This window comes from Perognathus longimembris, chromosome 14 (genome assembly GCF_023159225.1).
Source record: "Perognathus longimembris pacificus isolate PPM17 chromosome 14, ASM2315922v1, whole genome shotgun sequence".
Lineage (NCBI taxonomy): Eukaryota > Metazoa > Chordata > Mammalia > Rodentia > Heteromyidae > Perognathus > Perognathus longimembris.
Genome location: NC_063174.1, coordinates 62,091,537 through 62,106,366, shown reverse-complemented (window position 1 = coordinate 62,106,366; position 14,830 = coordinate 62,091,537). Strand labels below are relative to the sequence as shown.

At 65.9% G+C, this 14,830-nt stretch overlaps 1 protein-coding gene across 1 annotated transcript in view; it reads left to right on the top strand.

Annotated features, from left to right (window-relative positions):
- Positions 1 to 8,181: 8,181 nt before the first annotated feature.
- The window catches only part of Ahnak2 (AHNAK nucleoprotein 2), a 211,084-nt gene continuing 204,435 nt past the window's right edge, over positions 8,182 to 14,830 (top strand). The window contains 7 exon segments of the mRNA XM_048362033.1: positions 8,182 to 8,236; positions 8,350 to 8,408; positions 8,507 to 8,605; positions 8,894 to 8,992; positions 9,191 to 9,341; positions 9,473 to 9,657; positions 10,268 to 14,695. Of these exon segments, the coding sequence (XP_048217990.1) occupies positions 8,182 to 8,236; positions 8,350 to 8,408; positions 8,507 to 8,605; positions 8,894 to 8,992; positions 9,191 to 9,341; positions 9,473 to 9,657; positions 10,268 to 14,695 (5,076 nt within the window).

Below are 14,830 nucleotides of genomic sequence, written 5' to 3'. Positions count from 1 at the left end.
GGCAGGGCCATGTCTTCCAGGGCTCGGAGGAGGACTGGCAGGAGCCCAGGGTGGAACCCTAGGCTGCCGCCTGCCTGGGCACAGCCCTGGATGCGGGGTCCAGGGCCAAGGGCTCAGCGGAGGCTGAAAAGAACAGCCGGGGCTGCCAGAGCCGTGGCCGGGCCGGACGGCCGAGGGCCTGCCCGGGCCTGCGCCTCCCTGGGCTGCGGGGCCCGTCGGGGGGCTCCCCAGGGGCTGGTGACTCCCGTCCACTAGCGGGGTCCTGGCCTCCCTTGGTTAGGGGCTCAGCCCCCTCCTGCTCCGGGGTGGGCCCAGCTTGGCCTCGGGTTGCCGGCTCAGGGCTCCCGCCCCGCCCCGCGTCCCTTTGTCAGCCGCGGCCTGCGCGTTCGGAGTGCCGCCGCTGGGGGTGAGGAGGCGGCCGGTCCTGGGGCCCCTCCCTGCAGGCTCCGGGGGGCGGCGGGTGGTGACACGCCTCCCGGGAACGCCCGGCCGCACACTTGGCTCTGGCTGTGTGACTGACTCACCGGCCGCCGTCCCAGGCCCCACCCGGCCTCTGCCAGCACCAGGTTCCCACGGGGACCCAGAGCCGGGCCTGGGCTCCAGGATGGGGCCACCCTGGCGCTTGCCCTCCTGGGCTCAGAGCCCTAGGATTCTGTGGCTGCTCCCCTTCTGCCCCCCTCCCCTCGGTCCTGGAGTGTCGAGCTCAGGGCCCTGCACTTGCCAGGCAGGTGCTCTTCCTCTTGAGCCACCCCTCCAGCCCTTTCTGCTCCCGTCACTCTCTGCCTGGCACCGTTGCTGTCCGCCTCCCATGCGGCCAGGCGGCCGCAGGAGCCGAGCCGTGATGCGGAGGTGGTTGGTGGAGTTCGAGTCTCACTCACTCTTGGCCGGCGTGGGCTTCCTCTTGAGTAGCTGGGTTTGCAGGTGCAGCCACCGTGCCCGGCCTTACCCTCACGTGCTGCCACTCAGCAGATTCTTGGCGCCCCGGCTGCCGGTACCCCCCACCCAGCGGCTGAGCGGCGTGCAGGGGGATGTCCACAGAGGGCCGGGCTGGCGGTGGCAGCACCTTCCGGAGGTGCAGCCCATCTTGGGGGGGTAGCCCCCCCGGGAGGCTGAGCTACAGCCTGCGGCTGGTTGCAGTGCCTCTTCTCTCTGCTTGAGGCAGCCTAGCCTCAAGGCCAAGCCGGGGCCCCGAGTCCCGGGGCACGGGGCCAGGGGGCCAGAGGGAGGGGGCAGGAGCTGGAGACGCATTGTTGTTGCCGTGTGCGCAGCTGGGCATAGCGGTCCTGGGCAGGCAGCTGGTGACATGTCTCCTGTGTGTCCGTCCGGTCTCATGCCGGCTGGGCTGGGCCTCTGCGGCCTCATCCAGCCCTGGCCGTGGGCAGTCTGGTGGGTGTCAGGGAAGAAACGCACTTCTCAGGCGAGAGCACCGGGGAGCGGCCCGCCCTTCCTCACACTGCAAACAGGGAGGTTCAGCTCTGGGGACCGTGAGTATTTATTTATTTATTGCCACTCCTGGGGCTTGAGCTCAGGGCCTGAGCACTGACCCTGAGCTGCTGCTGCTGCTTTTGTTTTTTTCTTGCTCAAGGCTAGCACTCTACCACGTGAGCCACAGCGCCATGGCTGGCTTTTTCTGCTTATGTGGTGATGATTCGAACCCCGGGCTTCATGCATGCTAGGCGAGCGCTCTACCCCTAAGCCACCTTCCCCAGCCCGCCCATTCGGTTTTCAGGGCAGGGCTGTGGGAGAGCTGGAGGCCAGCGTGTGGACCACGCGGAGCCCCTGGCTGCCCCGGGGCCCTCTTGCCCTCTCCTCCTGGCTTCCAGGTCTGAGTGGCGGCCTTGCTCCCTCAGCCGCTCAGAGGAGCTTCCATCTCAGCGCAGCGGTGGCTGACTGGGGCCTGGAGGGTCGGGCAGGGACGTGGCACAGGCCCTTCCTTCCTGAGGGGCCTGCCAGCCCCCGGCCCCAGGGAAGGCCCCTCCGCCGCAGTCGCCTGTGAGTCGCGGGTGCCGGGGTGGCGGGCCTCACCCGTGGGCCGTGGGCCGTGGGCGCGGGCGGGGCTCACCCCGTGGGCCGTGGGCGTGGGGTGGGCCGTGGGCGTGGGGCGGGCGGGCCTCACCCCGTGGGCTGTGGGCTCGGGGTGCGGCGGTGGCTCGTGACCCCAGCGCACCTGTGCCTGGCACAGGGGCCGGGTGCTGCCCGGGCCTGTGGGCCGACCAAAGCCAGGAGAGGCAGGGCTGAGCGCTGACACCGCAGAGAGAGGAGTCAGGGAGTGGGAGAGGCAGAGCAGCCGCAGCGGGGGGAGGGGGGGCGTGGGGGGTGGGGACAGCAGTGAGGTGGGGTCCCCCGGGCGGTGTGCTCCTCAGGTGCCGTCTGTGCCCCATAACGGGAGCAGGGAGGGGCCCCGCCGCACCGGGCTGCGTGGTGACTCGAGCCTCTGAGTCGGGATTCAAGCCGGGGCCTAACGTCTGCTGGAGGGCTGGGGTCCAGTCACCCTCAGGGCGGGACGGGTGGTGGCAGCCCTGGCCGTCCCCGAGGGCACCCGGCGCAGGTCCCCGTGGCTCCGGCCGTGGATCCTGCTCGCATTTCCCTCCCTGAGCCCCAGCCGCCCCAGCTCTGAACCTCTGCCCCAGCCCCACGGGGAACCTGCGGCCCTGCACCCCTGCGTGTGGGTCTGCACGGCAGCAGCGTGTGCACTGGGCGGCCTTTGGGACTCACAGAGCGGGCGGGCGGGCGGCAGGCGTTTCTTCACGGTCGGCCGCCTGGGCAGGGGGGGTCCCTGGGCAGTGGGGGCCGAGGGGGGTCCTCGGCTCCCAGAGGCTGAGTGCTGGGGGGGGGTGGGGCCTGCAAGGAGGCCCGTCCACTCCCCCAGTGGGGCGTGGGGGTCTTGGCAGGGCTCTGGGCTTGGCTGAGGAGGTGGCGGCTTTGGGAGGGAGGGACGGTGGGGCGGGCGGGCCGGCGGATCAGGAACAGGGAGGGGCTGGAGGGAGGCAGCCCACTCCAGAGGCTTCTGGAGTTGGGAGAGTCCGGGCCTGGCCTTGGAGAGGATGCCCCTCTTCTACGGTCCACCCAGTATCGTTCCCAGCAGGTCAGTGTGCTGGGGGAGGGGGGGGCAGCTGAGTTGGGCGGGGCATCGTTGGGCCCCCTTCCTCCCCAGCCCTGCGAGATGGAAGGGCAGGGGTCAGTGCACCAGCGCAGGCTGGACTGGAGAGCCAGTGTGTCGAGAGAGAGGCTTCCTCCACCCCAGGGAACCTGGAACCTGAGGAAAGCCGGGACCCACCCGCCCCAGGCCTGTGGACGCTGGGCAGGACCTGGCCCTGGGCAGGGGGGCCGGGGCTCTGGTTTGCAGGATGCCTGGGCTGTGGGGGACACAGGTGCCAGCAGAGGACACGCAGGTCCCAGAGGCTGTGCCTTGCGGCTTGGGGAGGGAGCCACAGACAGTGCCTGCTGATGTGGTTTGGTGTGCAGGGGCCCGGGGAGATTGTGGAGGGGCTCAGGCAGGCTCAGCCGGCTCTTCTTTTTTTTTTTTGGCCAGTCCTGGGCCTTGGACTCAGGGCCTGAGCACTGTCCCTGGCTTCTTTTTTTTTTTTTTTTTTTTTTTTTTGGCCAGTCCTGGGCCTTGGACTCAGGGCCTGAGCACTGTCCCTGGCTTCTTCCCGCTCAAGGCTAGCACTCTGCCACTTGAGCCACAGCGCCGCTTCTGGCCGTTTTCTGTATATGTGGTGCTGGGGAATTGAACCTAGGGCCTCGTGTATCCGAGGCAGGCACGCTTGCCACTAGGCTATATCCCCAGCCCACTCAGCCGGCTCTTCTTGGGGCACCCAAGGTGGGCTCTAGGGACCTGGAGTGGTGGGCCACCTCCTCGTGGGCCCAGCCAGCCCTTCTAGGCACACAACAGGTTTAGTTGTCTTGCCCTGACTGGGTGGATGGGGCCATGGGCTGGTCCTGCAGGCTGCGGGGCTCTGTGGAGTTGGGGCTGGTGCACCTTGTGCTGTGCCTCAGCTTCTGCAGGCACCAGGGCGGGGTGGGGGTGGGGCACCCATTGCCCATCCAGTCCAAGGACTGGGTCCTCTCAGGTCCGCCACTGCAGGAGCCATGACCAGCCCTGCCCTTCCCTGCCCTGCCCTGCCCTTCTCCATCTCCTCCTTGCTCTAGCATTGATTATGCACCTACTGTGTGGTGCACCAGGGATCTGCGGTGTCCACAAGCGGGGGCAGGTTATCCAAGCCAGGTCTGCATAGAGGAGGTGGCACAGGAGAAGTCTGGGGGCTGGAGGGGGCGGGGGCCTGGGGTGCAGGGAGGGGCAGGAGGCATGGACAGGGAGCCGGGGGCCAGGGCACGGGGTGGGGGGGGTGGAGGGGGGGGCCAGGGCACGGGGTGGGGTAGTGGAGGGGGGCAGGAGGCATGGACAGGGGGCCGGGGTCCAGGGCACGGGGTGGGGAGTGGAGGGGGGCAGGAGGCATGGACAGGGGGCTGGGGGCCGGGGTCCAGGGCACGGGGTGGGGGAGTGGAGGGAGGCAGGAGGCATGGACAGGGGGCTGGGGGCCGGGGTCCAGGGCACGGGGTGGGGGAGTGGAGGGAGGCAGGAGGCATGGACGGCTGTTTCTGGGAAGAAGGAGGCTGCAGTGGGGAAGGGCCCTGGTCTCAGGCCGGCCCTGCCCGTGCCCGCCCCCTCGGCTCTGCCGCCGCTCCTCCTCGCAGGGCTGTCTCCGGGAACATGGCAGGCGCGGGCAGGCCCTCCCTCCGGGCGGGGCAGGGGCCGTGGCACAAGGCCTCCTGACCGTGGTGGAGCCGCGCTCTTTCCTTATGGAGTTCCAGGAGGGGCCAGCGGGGCGGATGGGGGCGGGGCCGGCGGGCCGGGGCCGGAGGGGCCTGGGGCGGGGCCGGAAGGGCGGGGCCGGGGCGGGGCCGGAGGGGCGGGGCCGGAGCCGGAGGGGCGGGGCCGAAGGGGCCTGGGGCTGGGCCGGAGGGGCGGGGCCGGGGCCGGAGGGGCGGGGCCGGGGCCGGAGGGGCCTGGGGTTTGGGCGGGCCGGAGGGGCGGGGCCGGGGCCGGAGGGGCGGGGCCGGAGGGGCGGGGCCGGGGCCGGAGGGGCGGGGCCGGAGGGGCCTGGGGCTGGGCCGGAGGGGCGGGGGCCGGGGCTGGGCCGGAGGGGCGGGGGGCGGGGCCGGAGGGGCGGGGCCGGAGGGGCGGGGGCGGGGCCGGAGGGGCGGGGCCGGAGGGGCCTGGGGCTTGGGCGGGCCGGAGGGGCGGGGCCGGAGGGGCCTGGGGCTGGGCCGGAGGGGCGGGGCCGGAGGGGCGGGGCCGGGGCCGGAGGGGCGGGGCCGGAGGGGCCTGGGGCTGGGCCGGAGGGGCGGGGCCGGAGGGGCCTGGGGCTTGGGCGGGCCGGAGGGGCGGGGCCGGAGCCGGAGGGGCGGGGCCGGGGCCGGAGGGGCGGGGCCGGGGCCGGAGGGGCGGGGCCGGAGGGGCCTGGGGCTGGGCCGGAGGGGCGGGGCCGGAGGGGCCTGGGGCTTGGGCGGGCCGGAGGGGCGGGGCCTCCTCTCCGGGCAGCCCCGGGGTCGGGAGCAGGGGGGCCGGTGGTGCCCAGGGAGCAGCCGCGGGTTCGCCCCGCACCTCCCCGGGGAAGGGTGGCCAGGGTGGGCTGGGCGCCTCCCACGCACAGCCCCGGCTCCGTTCCGATCGAGGAGTTTGGGCTTTCTGGGCCTGGGTCCCCCTCACCTTGTTCCGGCCCCTGGTGTGGGCCAGTCCAGCCGGGGTGCGCTGGGGTCTCCAGGGCGTTTCGCTCTGTGTTCCCCTTGTGGCGGGCGTGCTGAGCATTTATTTCCTCCTGTGTCTGTTTGCCATTCTTTCTTCTTTTGAGAAGTCTCTCCTTAGCCCCGTTGCCCATTTACCCATTGGTCTGTTAGCTTTGGGAGGGGTCTGTTTCTTGGATATTGGGCCTCTGCCTGCCCCCAGTCTGATGGCTGCCTTTCTAGGTTAGGATTCCGTCCTTTAGTGTGCAGAAACTTCTTTACTTAGATGGAATCCCCTTTGCCAGCTCTGTCTGTCTGCTGTGCCCTGGGCAGCCGACCCCTTGATAAGCACAATCGGCAGACAATCCTCTTATTCACTTGCATGTTGTCTAATAGTTGCTTCTGCAGGAGAAACCTTACGGCTGAACCGGCCCCAGTGGCTCACACCTATAATTCTAACTACTCAGGAGGTTGAGATCTGAGGAGAGGGTTCAAAGCCACCTCAGGTGGAAAAACCCAACGAAAAAGAAAAAAGACACCATATGGCTGGTGAACCCTGAGCCATTTACTCATGGAAAGGACAGAGCAAGAAGCTGCGGCTGCACACCCAGACCCTTGCACCGGTGGAGAAGGGGCCCAGGGCCCCCGGGTTCTGTCCCTTGGTGAGGGGCAACATCCTTAGGTTGTGTAAGGCAATTCTGATGTTTGCGCACGGCAAAAATCAGGTCCTGATGTAACTCAGGGCCAGGTCCTCTTATGGAGCCGGCACACCACTGAACTGTTTGTCTTTGGCCATGACCCCCATCCACGCTAGCGGATTTGAGTGAGAGACTAGCCCAGTTCCTTTAAGTATTTCTTGTGTGGCAGATGACTTGGAACTGCGGGAGTGGCTCTATTTTGCTTTACTTTGAAGGACAGTTGGTTAACATCCCTTCTTTCACTGCTGTAAACACCGCTCTCCTGTTCTCCCGGGCTCCAGGACTCTGTTGTTCTCAATGCCTTTGCGCGGGAGTGTCTTTTTCGTAAGCATTTTCACTCTGATGTCTCCAGGGCGGGTCACTCTGCTCCTGCTCAGGGCTTGTCATTGGATCTGTGGATTGCTTTCAGCCATTGCTTCTGTATTTTTCTGCCTCTTTCTCTTACCAACCTCTGTGGCTCCCTTCAGCTCGTGTTTCTTCAATCTTTCCTCCTCTTGTTCTTCAAACTGGTGAATTTCTCTGGGTATAGTCTTCCTCTTGCCCACTCAAATAGGCAGCTGTGTCCCTGTAGTAGATTCTCAACTCCAGAATTTCCACTTGACTTTTAAAGAATAATTTCTATTTATTTTATCATATCTGTAATCAGAAATCTAAGATCTAAGGATCCTGGTTCCAAGCTAGATTTGGCAGGAAAGTCCATGAGACTCTGATCTCCAATTAACTATCAAAAAATAGCCAGCCTTGCGCTGATGGCTCACGCCTGTGATCCCAGCTACTCAGGAGCCTGAGATCTGAGGATTGCAGTTCAAAGCCCCCCAGGGCAGGAAAGTCCCCAAGAGACTCTTATCTCCAATGAACCACCAGAAAACAGGAAGTGGGGCTGTGGCTCAAGTGGTAGAGCGCTAGCCTTGACCGGAAGAGCTCAAGGACAGCGCCCAGGCCCAGAGTCCAAGCCCTGTGAACAACAACAACAACAACAACAAAAAGCCAGAAATGGTGCTATGGTCACTAAAGTGATAGAGTGCTGGCCTTGAACAAAAAAGTTCAGGGACAGTGCCCGGGCCTGTGACACCCAGAAATCTCTCTCTCTCTCTCTCTCTCTCTCTCACACACACACACACACACACACACACCTCTGTTTCTTTATGAGATCTTCTCCTCATTGAACATTGTCATCACTTGGGGATTTTGCTTTTGTTTTTATGTCAGTCCTGGGGCTTGATCTCAAGGCCTAGGTGCTGCTTTTTAAATATTTTTTTTTTTTTGCTCAAAGCTGGTGTTCTGCCACTTGAGCAACAGCTCTCCTTCTGGCATTTTGCTGGTTAATTGGAGATAAGGGACTTGTGGACTGTCCTTCCTGGGCTTATTCTAAACTGTGTAGCTAGGATTACAGGCATGAGCCAGTGGGGCCTGGCTTACTTTAGTGTTTTGAATGCGTGTGCGCACGCACGCGTGTGTGTGTGTGTGTGTGTGGTAGCGGGGATCAAACCCTGGGCCTCGCACACTCTAGACAGGACTCTGCCACTCAGGTGTGCTTTCCCCTTGGAGTTTTGTGACAAGGTCTCCCTGCGTAGCCCTGACTGGCCTTCAGTTTGCAATGCTCCCTGCCTCAGCCTCGCAAGTGCTGAGGTTCCATGTCTACGTTTTGGAGGCAGGTTTTGTTCACGCGTTGCTCCTCAGAGTAGGTGGCGCCTTCTTGTTTCTTGTGCGATCTGTCATTTTCGGTTGATCGCTGCACATTTAATGGACCACGTGGATGACGCTTTTGGACTCGGTGTGTGAAGTCCTGGTGTCTGACTCCCGCGTGCTCAGTCCTCAGGCTGCCGGGCCCAGGGGCTGGGGGCCTCCCCAGACCCGGCCTGCACCCCGTTCTTCCTCCCTCCGCCCGCCTGGTCTCACAGGCTGCTTCTCCCTCTCTTCCCAGGGTCCAGCCCACAGCCGCAGCCGGGGCGGCCCGAGGTGGAGAGCCGGGAGGACGACTCCGTAAGTGAGGCCCGGGAGCCGCGGGTCCCCCCAGACCCACCCCGTCCTTCCTGGGGGAGCCTGGCCCTGACGGCCACTTCCTTCTTGCCGCCCGCCAGGTGACCCGAGGGCCCGAGGAGGAGATCATCCGGCCCCGGCCTCAGGGCTCCTCACCGGTCTACGAATGTGTGGCTGAGGGTGCTGGCTTTGGAGTCCAGGTGAGGTTCTAGGCAGGGCCTGCCACTGTGGGGAGGGCTGGATGTGCGGCCAGGGGGGAGGTACGGGCGTGGGGTGGGTGGGGGGAGGTGTGGGCGTGGGGTGGGGGGAGGTGTAGGTGTGGGCATGGGGTGGGGGGAGGTGTGGGCGTGGGGTGGGGGGAGGTGTGAGTGTAGTTGTGGGGTTGAGGCGGGGAGGTTTGGCCTGGGGAGGTTTGGCTGTGGCAGGGGCAGGGCACGCACGCCCAATGACCCCATTTCCGTGGACGACCTTCAACCCTGTGACTGCAGGACGAGGCTCCGGGCCGGCGCCGCGCCTCGGGGAGGCGGAGGTCGTGGTGGAAGCGGCTCTCGGGGGACTCACCGGCCTCCAGCATGAGCCACCCCCAGGTACCGCCCAGGCGGGGAGCCCTGGGAGCCCATGGGGAACCCCTGCCCTGCCCGGGTCCCGCAGGCAGGAGGGGGGGACAGGAAGGGGTCCCGCCCGAGCCCCCTCCTGGCGGAGCAGGCACAGTGCCCCGCCCTCAGCCAGGACGCGCAGGGGTCAGGCCCCGTCCCACGGCTCCGGTGTGCTCCTTCCTGTCCCAGGCCGCGCGGGAGACAGCAGAGGTGACGCTGCAGACGGAGGTGGAGGCGGGAGCCAGCGGCTACAGTGTCACGGGCGGCGGCACCCAGGGCCTCTTTGTCAAGCAAGTGCTGAAGGATTCCTCAGCTGCCAAGCTCTTCAGCCTGAGAGCAGGTACACATGGCCTCCTTCCGCCCTGACCGGTCCCCTGTGAGCCGGGGGGCTGGGGGGTGTGGGGAGGGGGGCCTCCCGGGCCACGCCCAGCCCTCCGCACGCAGGAGAGCGAGCGGCCTCTTCTCTCCTAGGAGACCAGCTGCTCAGTGCGACCATATTCTTCGATGACATTAAATATGAAGATGCTCTCAAAATTCTACAGTACTCGGAGCCCTACAAAGTTCAGTTCCACCTCAAGCGGAAACTCGCCGCCGGTGAGGAGGAGGCCTGGGCTGTCCACCCCCCTCCACAGGGCTGGAAGGGCCCGGAACAGCAGGTGAGGCCGCTGTGGCTGCCGTGGCCAGCGCCGTGACCCCGGCCGCCGGCCCGAGTCCCCGCCCCCAGGCCCGAGTCCCCGCCCCCCGGCCCGAGTCCCGGCCCCCGGCCCGAGTCCCCGCCCCCGGCCCGAGTCCCCGCCCCCGGCCCGAGTCCCCGCCCCCCGGCCCGAGTCCCCGCCCCCCGGCCCGAGTCCCCGCCCCCGGCCCGAGTCCCCGCCCCCAGGCCCGAGTCCCCGCCCCCCGGCCCGAGTCCCGGCCCCCGGCCCGAGTCCCCGCCCCCGGCCCGAGTCCCCGCCCCCGGCCCGAGTCCCCGCCCCCCGGCCCGAGTCCCCGCCCCCCGGCCCGAGTCCCGGCCCCCGGCCCGAGTCCCCGCCCCCCTGCCCGAGTCCCCGCCCCCCGGCCCGAGTCCCGGCCCCCCGGCCCGAGTCCCCGCCCCCCGGCCCGAGTCCCGGCCCCCCGGCCCGAGTCCCCGCCCCCCGGCCCGAGTCCCGCCCCCCGGCCCGAGTCCCCGCCCCCCGGCCCGAGTCCCCGCCCCCCAGCCCGAGTCCCCGGCCCCCGGCCCGAGTCCCGGCCCCCGGCCCTAACTGGCCTCCCCTCCTCGTGACTCAGGACACGGAGGCGGCGGAGGCGTGCGCAGAGGCCCCCGCGAGGACGCTGGAGGCGGATGGAGACCGGGAGAGGCTCCTCTCCACCCCCGGCGGAGGTCGAGGTCGGAGGTCGCAGGACAGGCTTTCTTGGCCCAAATTCCCAGCCCTAAGGAGCCGGCGGGCGTCGGGACCCCGGCGCTCCCGCAGCTCCTCAGAGGCCCCTGAAGGCGGGGGCTCGCGCGGGGGGTCCCCAGCCGACACCGACACGGAGGCGCCGGAGAAGGCCGCGCCCGGCGGCCGCAGGAAGAGGTGCCCTCTGCCCCTGCGGCTCGGAAGGGGCTCTGAGCAGGGCCAGACGGGCCGGCGGGCCGGGGCCCCGGCGCACGCAGGGGTGCGGGAGCCGTCGGAGCCCGGGTATGAGGAGCTGCCGGAGGCGGAGAGGGTGGCAGGTGGCAGACAGGAGGGCAGGGCCGAGGGGCGAGAGGCCGCGCCCGCGCAGAGCTCACACCGGCCCGCGGAGTCGAGCCTCGCCGTTCCCGGAGAGGAGGAAGGCAGGGCGGCCGGGCCGCAGAGGGCGCCGCCGCCGGGCGAGGCAGGCGGCTGGCCGGCCCCGGGATCGCGTGGGGAGGACGGGGGGGCGGCGGCGCAGGGCCCGGGAAGGAGGATCGCCAGGCCGCCTCCGCGAGGTGACCCGGAGCACGGAGACACACGGAGCCCGCCTCGGGAAGCCCGGGTCCGCATACGCCCTCTCAAGACACCAACGTTTGGATTTTCCCAAGAACGAGGCACGTTTGCTCACGAGCAGAGGCCTTGGGGAGGGGGGACCGCACTGCCCGAAGGAGAGGAGGGATGGGGCGCCTCCATCCCCCCGGCAGGAGGGCCGGCACAGGAGGGAGGGCCGGCGGGTGGAGGGCCGGCGGGCGGAGGGCCGGCAGCCCCCGCCATGGCAGGGGAGGAGACCCGCGAGGACCCAAGCCCAGCGAGGAGGAAAACGCCCAGCTTCAAGATGCCCTCCTTCTCATGGTCGCCCTCAAAAGAGGTAGGAACGGGCGACAGAAAGCAAGCCCAAGAAAAGGAGAGGGAAACAGGGGAAAGAAGAAGGGACAAGAAAATAGCAACGGGCTTAGATAACATTGAAGACAAAAACACATACGGGAAAAACGGAAGTGAAATACACACCGGCGTAATAGAAAAACAAGGAGAACAAAATAGGAGCCTGACAAAAGAAAGCGGCCCGTATAGCAGAAGTGATGAAAACACAATGAGCGTGGGGGTGGACGCTGAGGGCCCCGGTGTCATGCTGGACAGCGCGCTACCCGTGGGGGACAAGGATGGGGCCACCACAGACAGCAAGTTCAGAACGCCCGGGATCAAGATGCCGTCCTTCGGAGGGCTGGGCCCCCACAAGCCCACAGAAGGGGCGCGGGAGGAGTCGATACCCAAGGTGCAGGGACACTTAGGCTTGCCCTCAGTCCAGGGGGACGTCAAGACCCCTGAGGCCAGAATTCAGCTGCTCTCTGCCGATCCTAAGGCCAAAGCCAACCAAGTGATAATTGAGTTGCCCGAGGGCCAGCTACCCCAGGGAGACACGGATGGCCAGCCTGGGGGAGCCAGTATCAAAACCCACCTGCCCAAGGTGCAGATGCCCAGCCTGAGGATGCCCAAAGTGGACCTCAAGGGCCCCAAGCTGGACGTGAAGGGCACCAAGTTTGAGGCGGGTGGCCCTGAGCTGGAGTTGGCTCAGCCTAGTGTGGAACTCCAAGCCCCTGGTCCACAGCTAGAGGGGGACCTTGCTCTGGGGGACAAGGAGATACCCACCAAAGACAGCAAGTTCAAAATGCCCAAGTTCAGGATGCCGTCCTTCGGGGTGTCAGTGCCTGGGAAGCCCTCGGAGGGTGCAATAGAAGTTTCTGCCCCCAAGGTGCAGGGAGATGTAGATGTTCCCACCTTCCACGGAGAAGTGAAGACTCCTGACGTCAGTGCTCAGTTGTCCTCTGTTGAACTGGAGGCCGAGGCTGGCCTGGTGACTGAGAAAGAGTGTGATGACCAACATCCTGCGACAAAACTGTCAGGCCGTCGGCCAAGCTTTAGTCTCAAAGGCCACCTGCCCAAGGTGCAGATGCCCAGCCTGAGGATGCCCAAAGTGGACCTCAGGGGCCCCAAGCTGGACGTGAAGGGCACCAAGGCAGAGGCGGGTGGCCCTGATCTGGAGGTGGCTCTTCCCAGCGTGGAGGTGGACCTCCAAGCCCCTGGTGTCCAGTTGGAGGGGGACCTTGCTCTGGGGGACAAGGACGAGGTGGCCAAAGACAGCAAGTTCAAAATGCCCAAGTTCAAGATGCCCTCCTTTGGGGTGTCAGTGCCTGGCAAGGCCTCAGAGGGCACTCTAGAGGTGTCCACCCCCACGTTGCAGTGTGACGTGGGTCTACCATCAATCCAGGGGGACCACAAGACCCCTGAAGTCAGTGTTCAGCTGCCTCCTGCAGAAGTGGAGGCCAAAGCCGACCAGGTAACAATCAAGCTACCCGAGGAAGACCTGGCTGTCCAGCCTGGGGGAGCCAGTCTCAAGGGCCACCTGCCCAGGGTGCAGATGCCCAGCCTGAAGATGCCCAGAGTGGACATCAAGGGCCCCCAGGTGGACATCAAGGGCCCCCAGGTGGACGTGAAGGGCACCAAGGCTGATGTCCCTGATCTGGAGGTGGCTCTGCCCAGTGTGGACGTGGACATGCAGGCCGCTGCTGCCCATCTGGACCAGGACCTCACGCTCGAAGTCAAGGATGTGGACACCAAAGGAAGCAAGTTCAAAATGCCCAAGGTCAAGATGCCGTCCTTCGGGGTGTCAGTGCCGGGGAAGCCCTCGGAGGCTGTGCTGGAGGTGTCTGTGCCCAAGGTGCAGGGCGGTGGGGAGCTGCCCTCGTTCCATGGTGAACTAACGAGCCCTGGGGTCAGCCTTCAGCAGCCCGCTGTGGATTTGGAGGCCAAGGCTGGACAGATGTCTGTGCAATTGCCCAAGGGCCAGCTGCCTGAGGGGGAGCTCGATGGCCAGCTGACCGGAGCTGGCCTCAAAGGTCACCTTCCCACGGTGCAGATGCCCAGCCTGAAGATGCTCAAGGTGGACATCAAGGGCCCCCAGGTGGACATAAAGGGCCCCAAGCTGGATGTGAAGGGCCCCAAGGCAGATGTGGGTGTCCCTGATCTGGAGGTGGCTCTGCCCAGTGTGGAGGTGGACCTCCAAGCCTCTGGTGTCCAGTCGGAGGGGGACCTCGCTCTGGGGGACAAGGACGAGGTGGCCAAAGACAGCAAGTTCAAAATGCCCAAGGTCAAGATGCCGTCCTTCGGGGTGTCAGTGCCTGGGAAGCCCTCGGAGGGTGCAATAGAAGTTTCTGCCCCCAAGGTGCAGGGAGATGTAGATGTTCCCACCGTCCACGGAGAAGTGAAGACTCCTGACGTCAGTGCTCAGCAGTCCTCTGTTAAACTGGAGGCTGAGGCTGGCATGGTGACTGAGAAAGAGTGTGATGACCAACATTCTGCGACAAAACTGTCAGGCCGTCGGCCAAGCTTTAGTCTCAAAGGCCACCTGCCCAAGGTGCAGATGCCCAGCCTGAGGATGCCCAAAGTGGACCTCAGGGGCCCCAAGCTGGACATGAAGGGCACCAAGGCAGAGGTGGGTGTCCCTGATCTGGAGTTGGCTCTGCCCAGTGTGGAGGTGGACCTCCAAGCCCCTGGTGTCCAGTTGGAGGGGGACCTCGCTCTGGGGGACAAGGACGAGGTGGCCAAAGACAGCAAGTTCAAAATGCCCAAGTTCAAGATGCCGTCCTTTGGGGTGTCAGTGCCTGGCAAGGCCTCAGAGGGCACTCTAGAGGTGTCCAGCCCCACGTTGCAGTGTGATATGGGTCTACCATCAGTCCAGGGGGACCTGAAGACCCCTGAAGTCAGTATTCAGCTGCCTCCTGCAGAAGTGGAGGCCAAAGCCGACCAGGTAACAATCAAGCTACCCGAGGAAGACCTGGCTGTCCAGCCTGGGGGAGCCAGTCTCAAGGGCCACCTGCCCAGGGTGCAGATGCCCAGCCTGAAGATGCCCAGAGTGGACATCAAGGGCCCCCAGGTGGACATCAAGGGCCCCCAGGTGGACATTAAGGGCACCAAGGCAGAGGTGGGTGGCCCTGATCTGGAGGTGGCTCTGCCCAGTATGGAGGTGGACCTCCAAGCCTCTGGTGTCCATTTGGAGGGGGACCTCAGTCTGGGGGACAAGGACGAGGTGGCCAAAGACAGCAAGTTCAAAATGCCCAAGGTCAAGATGCCGTCCTTCGGGGTGTCAGTGCCTGGGAAGCCCTCAGAGAGAACGATGGGGATTTCTGTGCCAAAGGTGCAGGCAGATGTAGATATTCCCACCGTCCATGGTGAAGTGAAGACTTCAGACCTCAGTGTTCGGCTGCCCACTGTTGAACTGGAGGCCAAGACTGGACTTGTGGCCAAGAAGGAGTGTGATGACCAACTCCCCACGACAGAACTGTCAGGCCATCGGACAGGCATTAGTCTCAAAGGCCACCTGCCCAGGGTGCAGATGCCCAGCCTGACGATGCCCAGA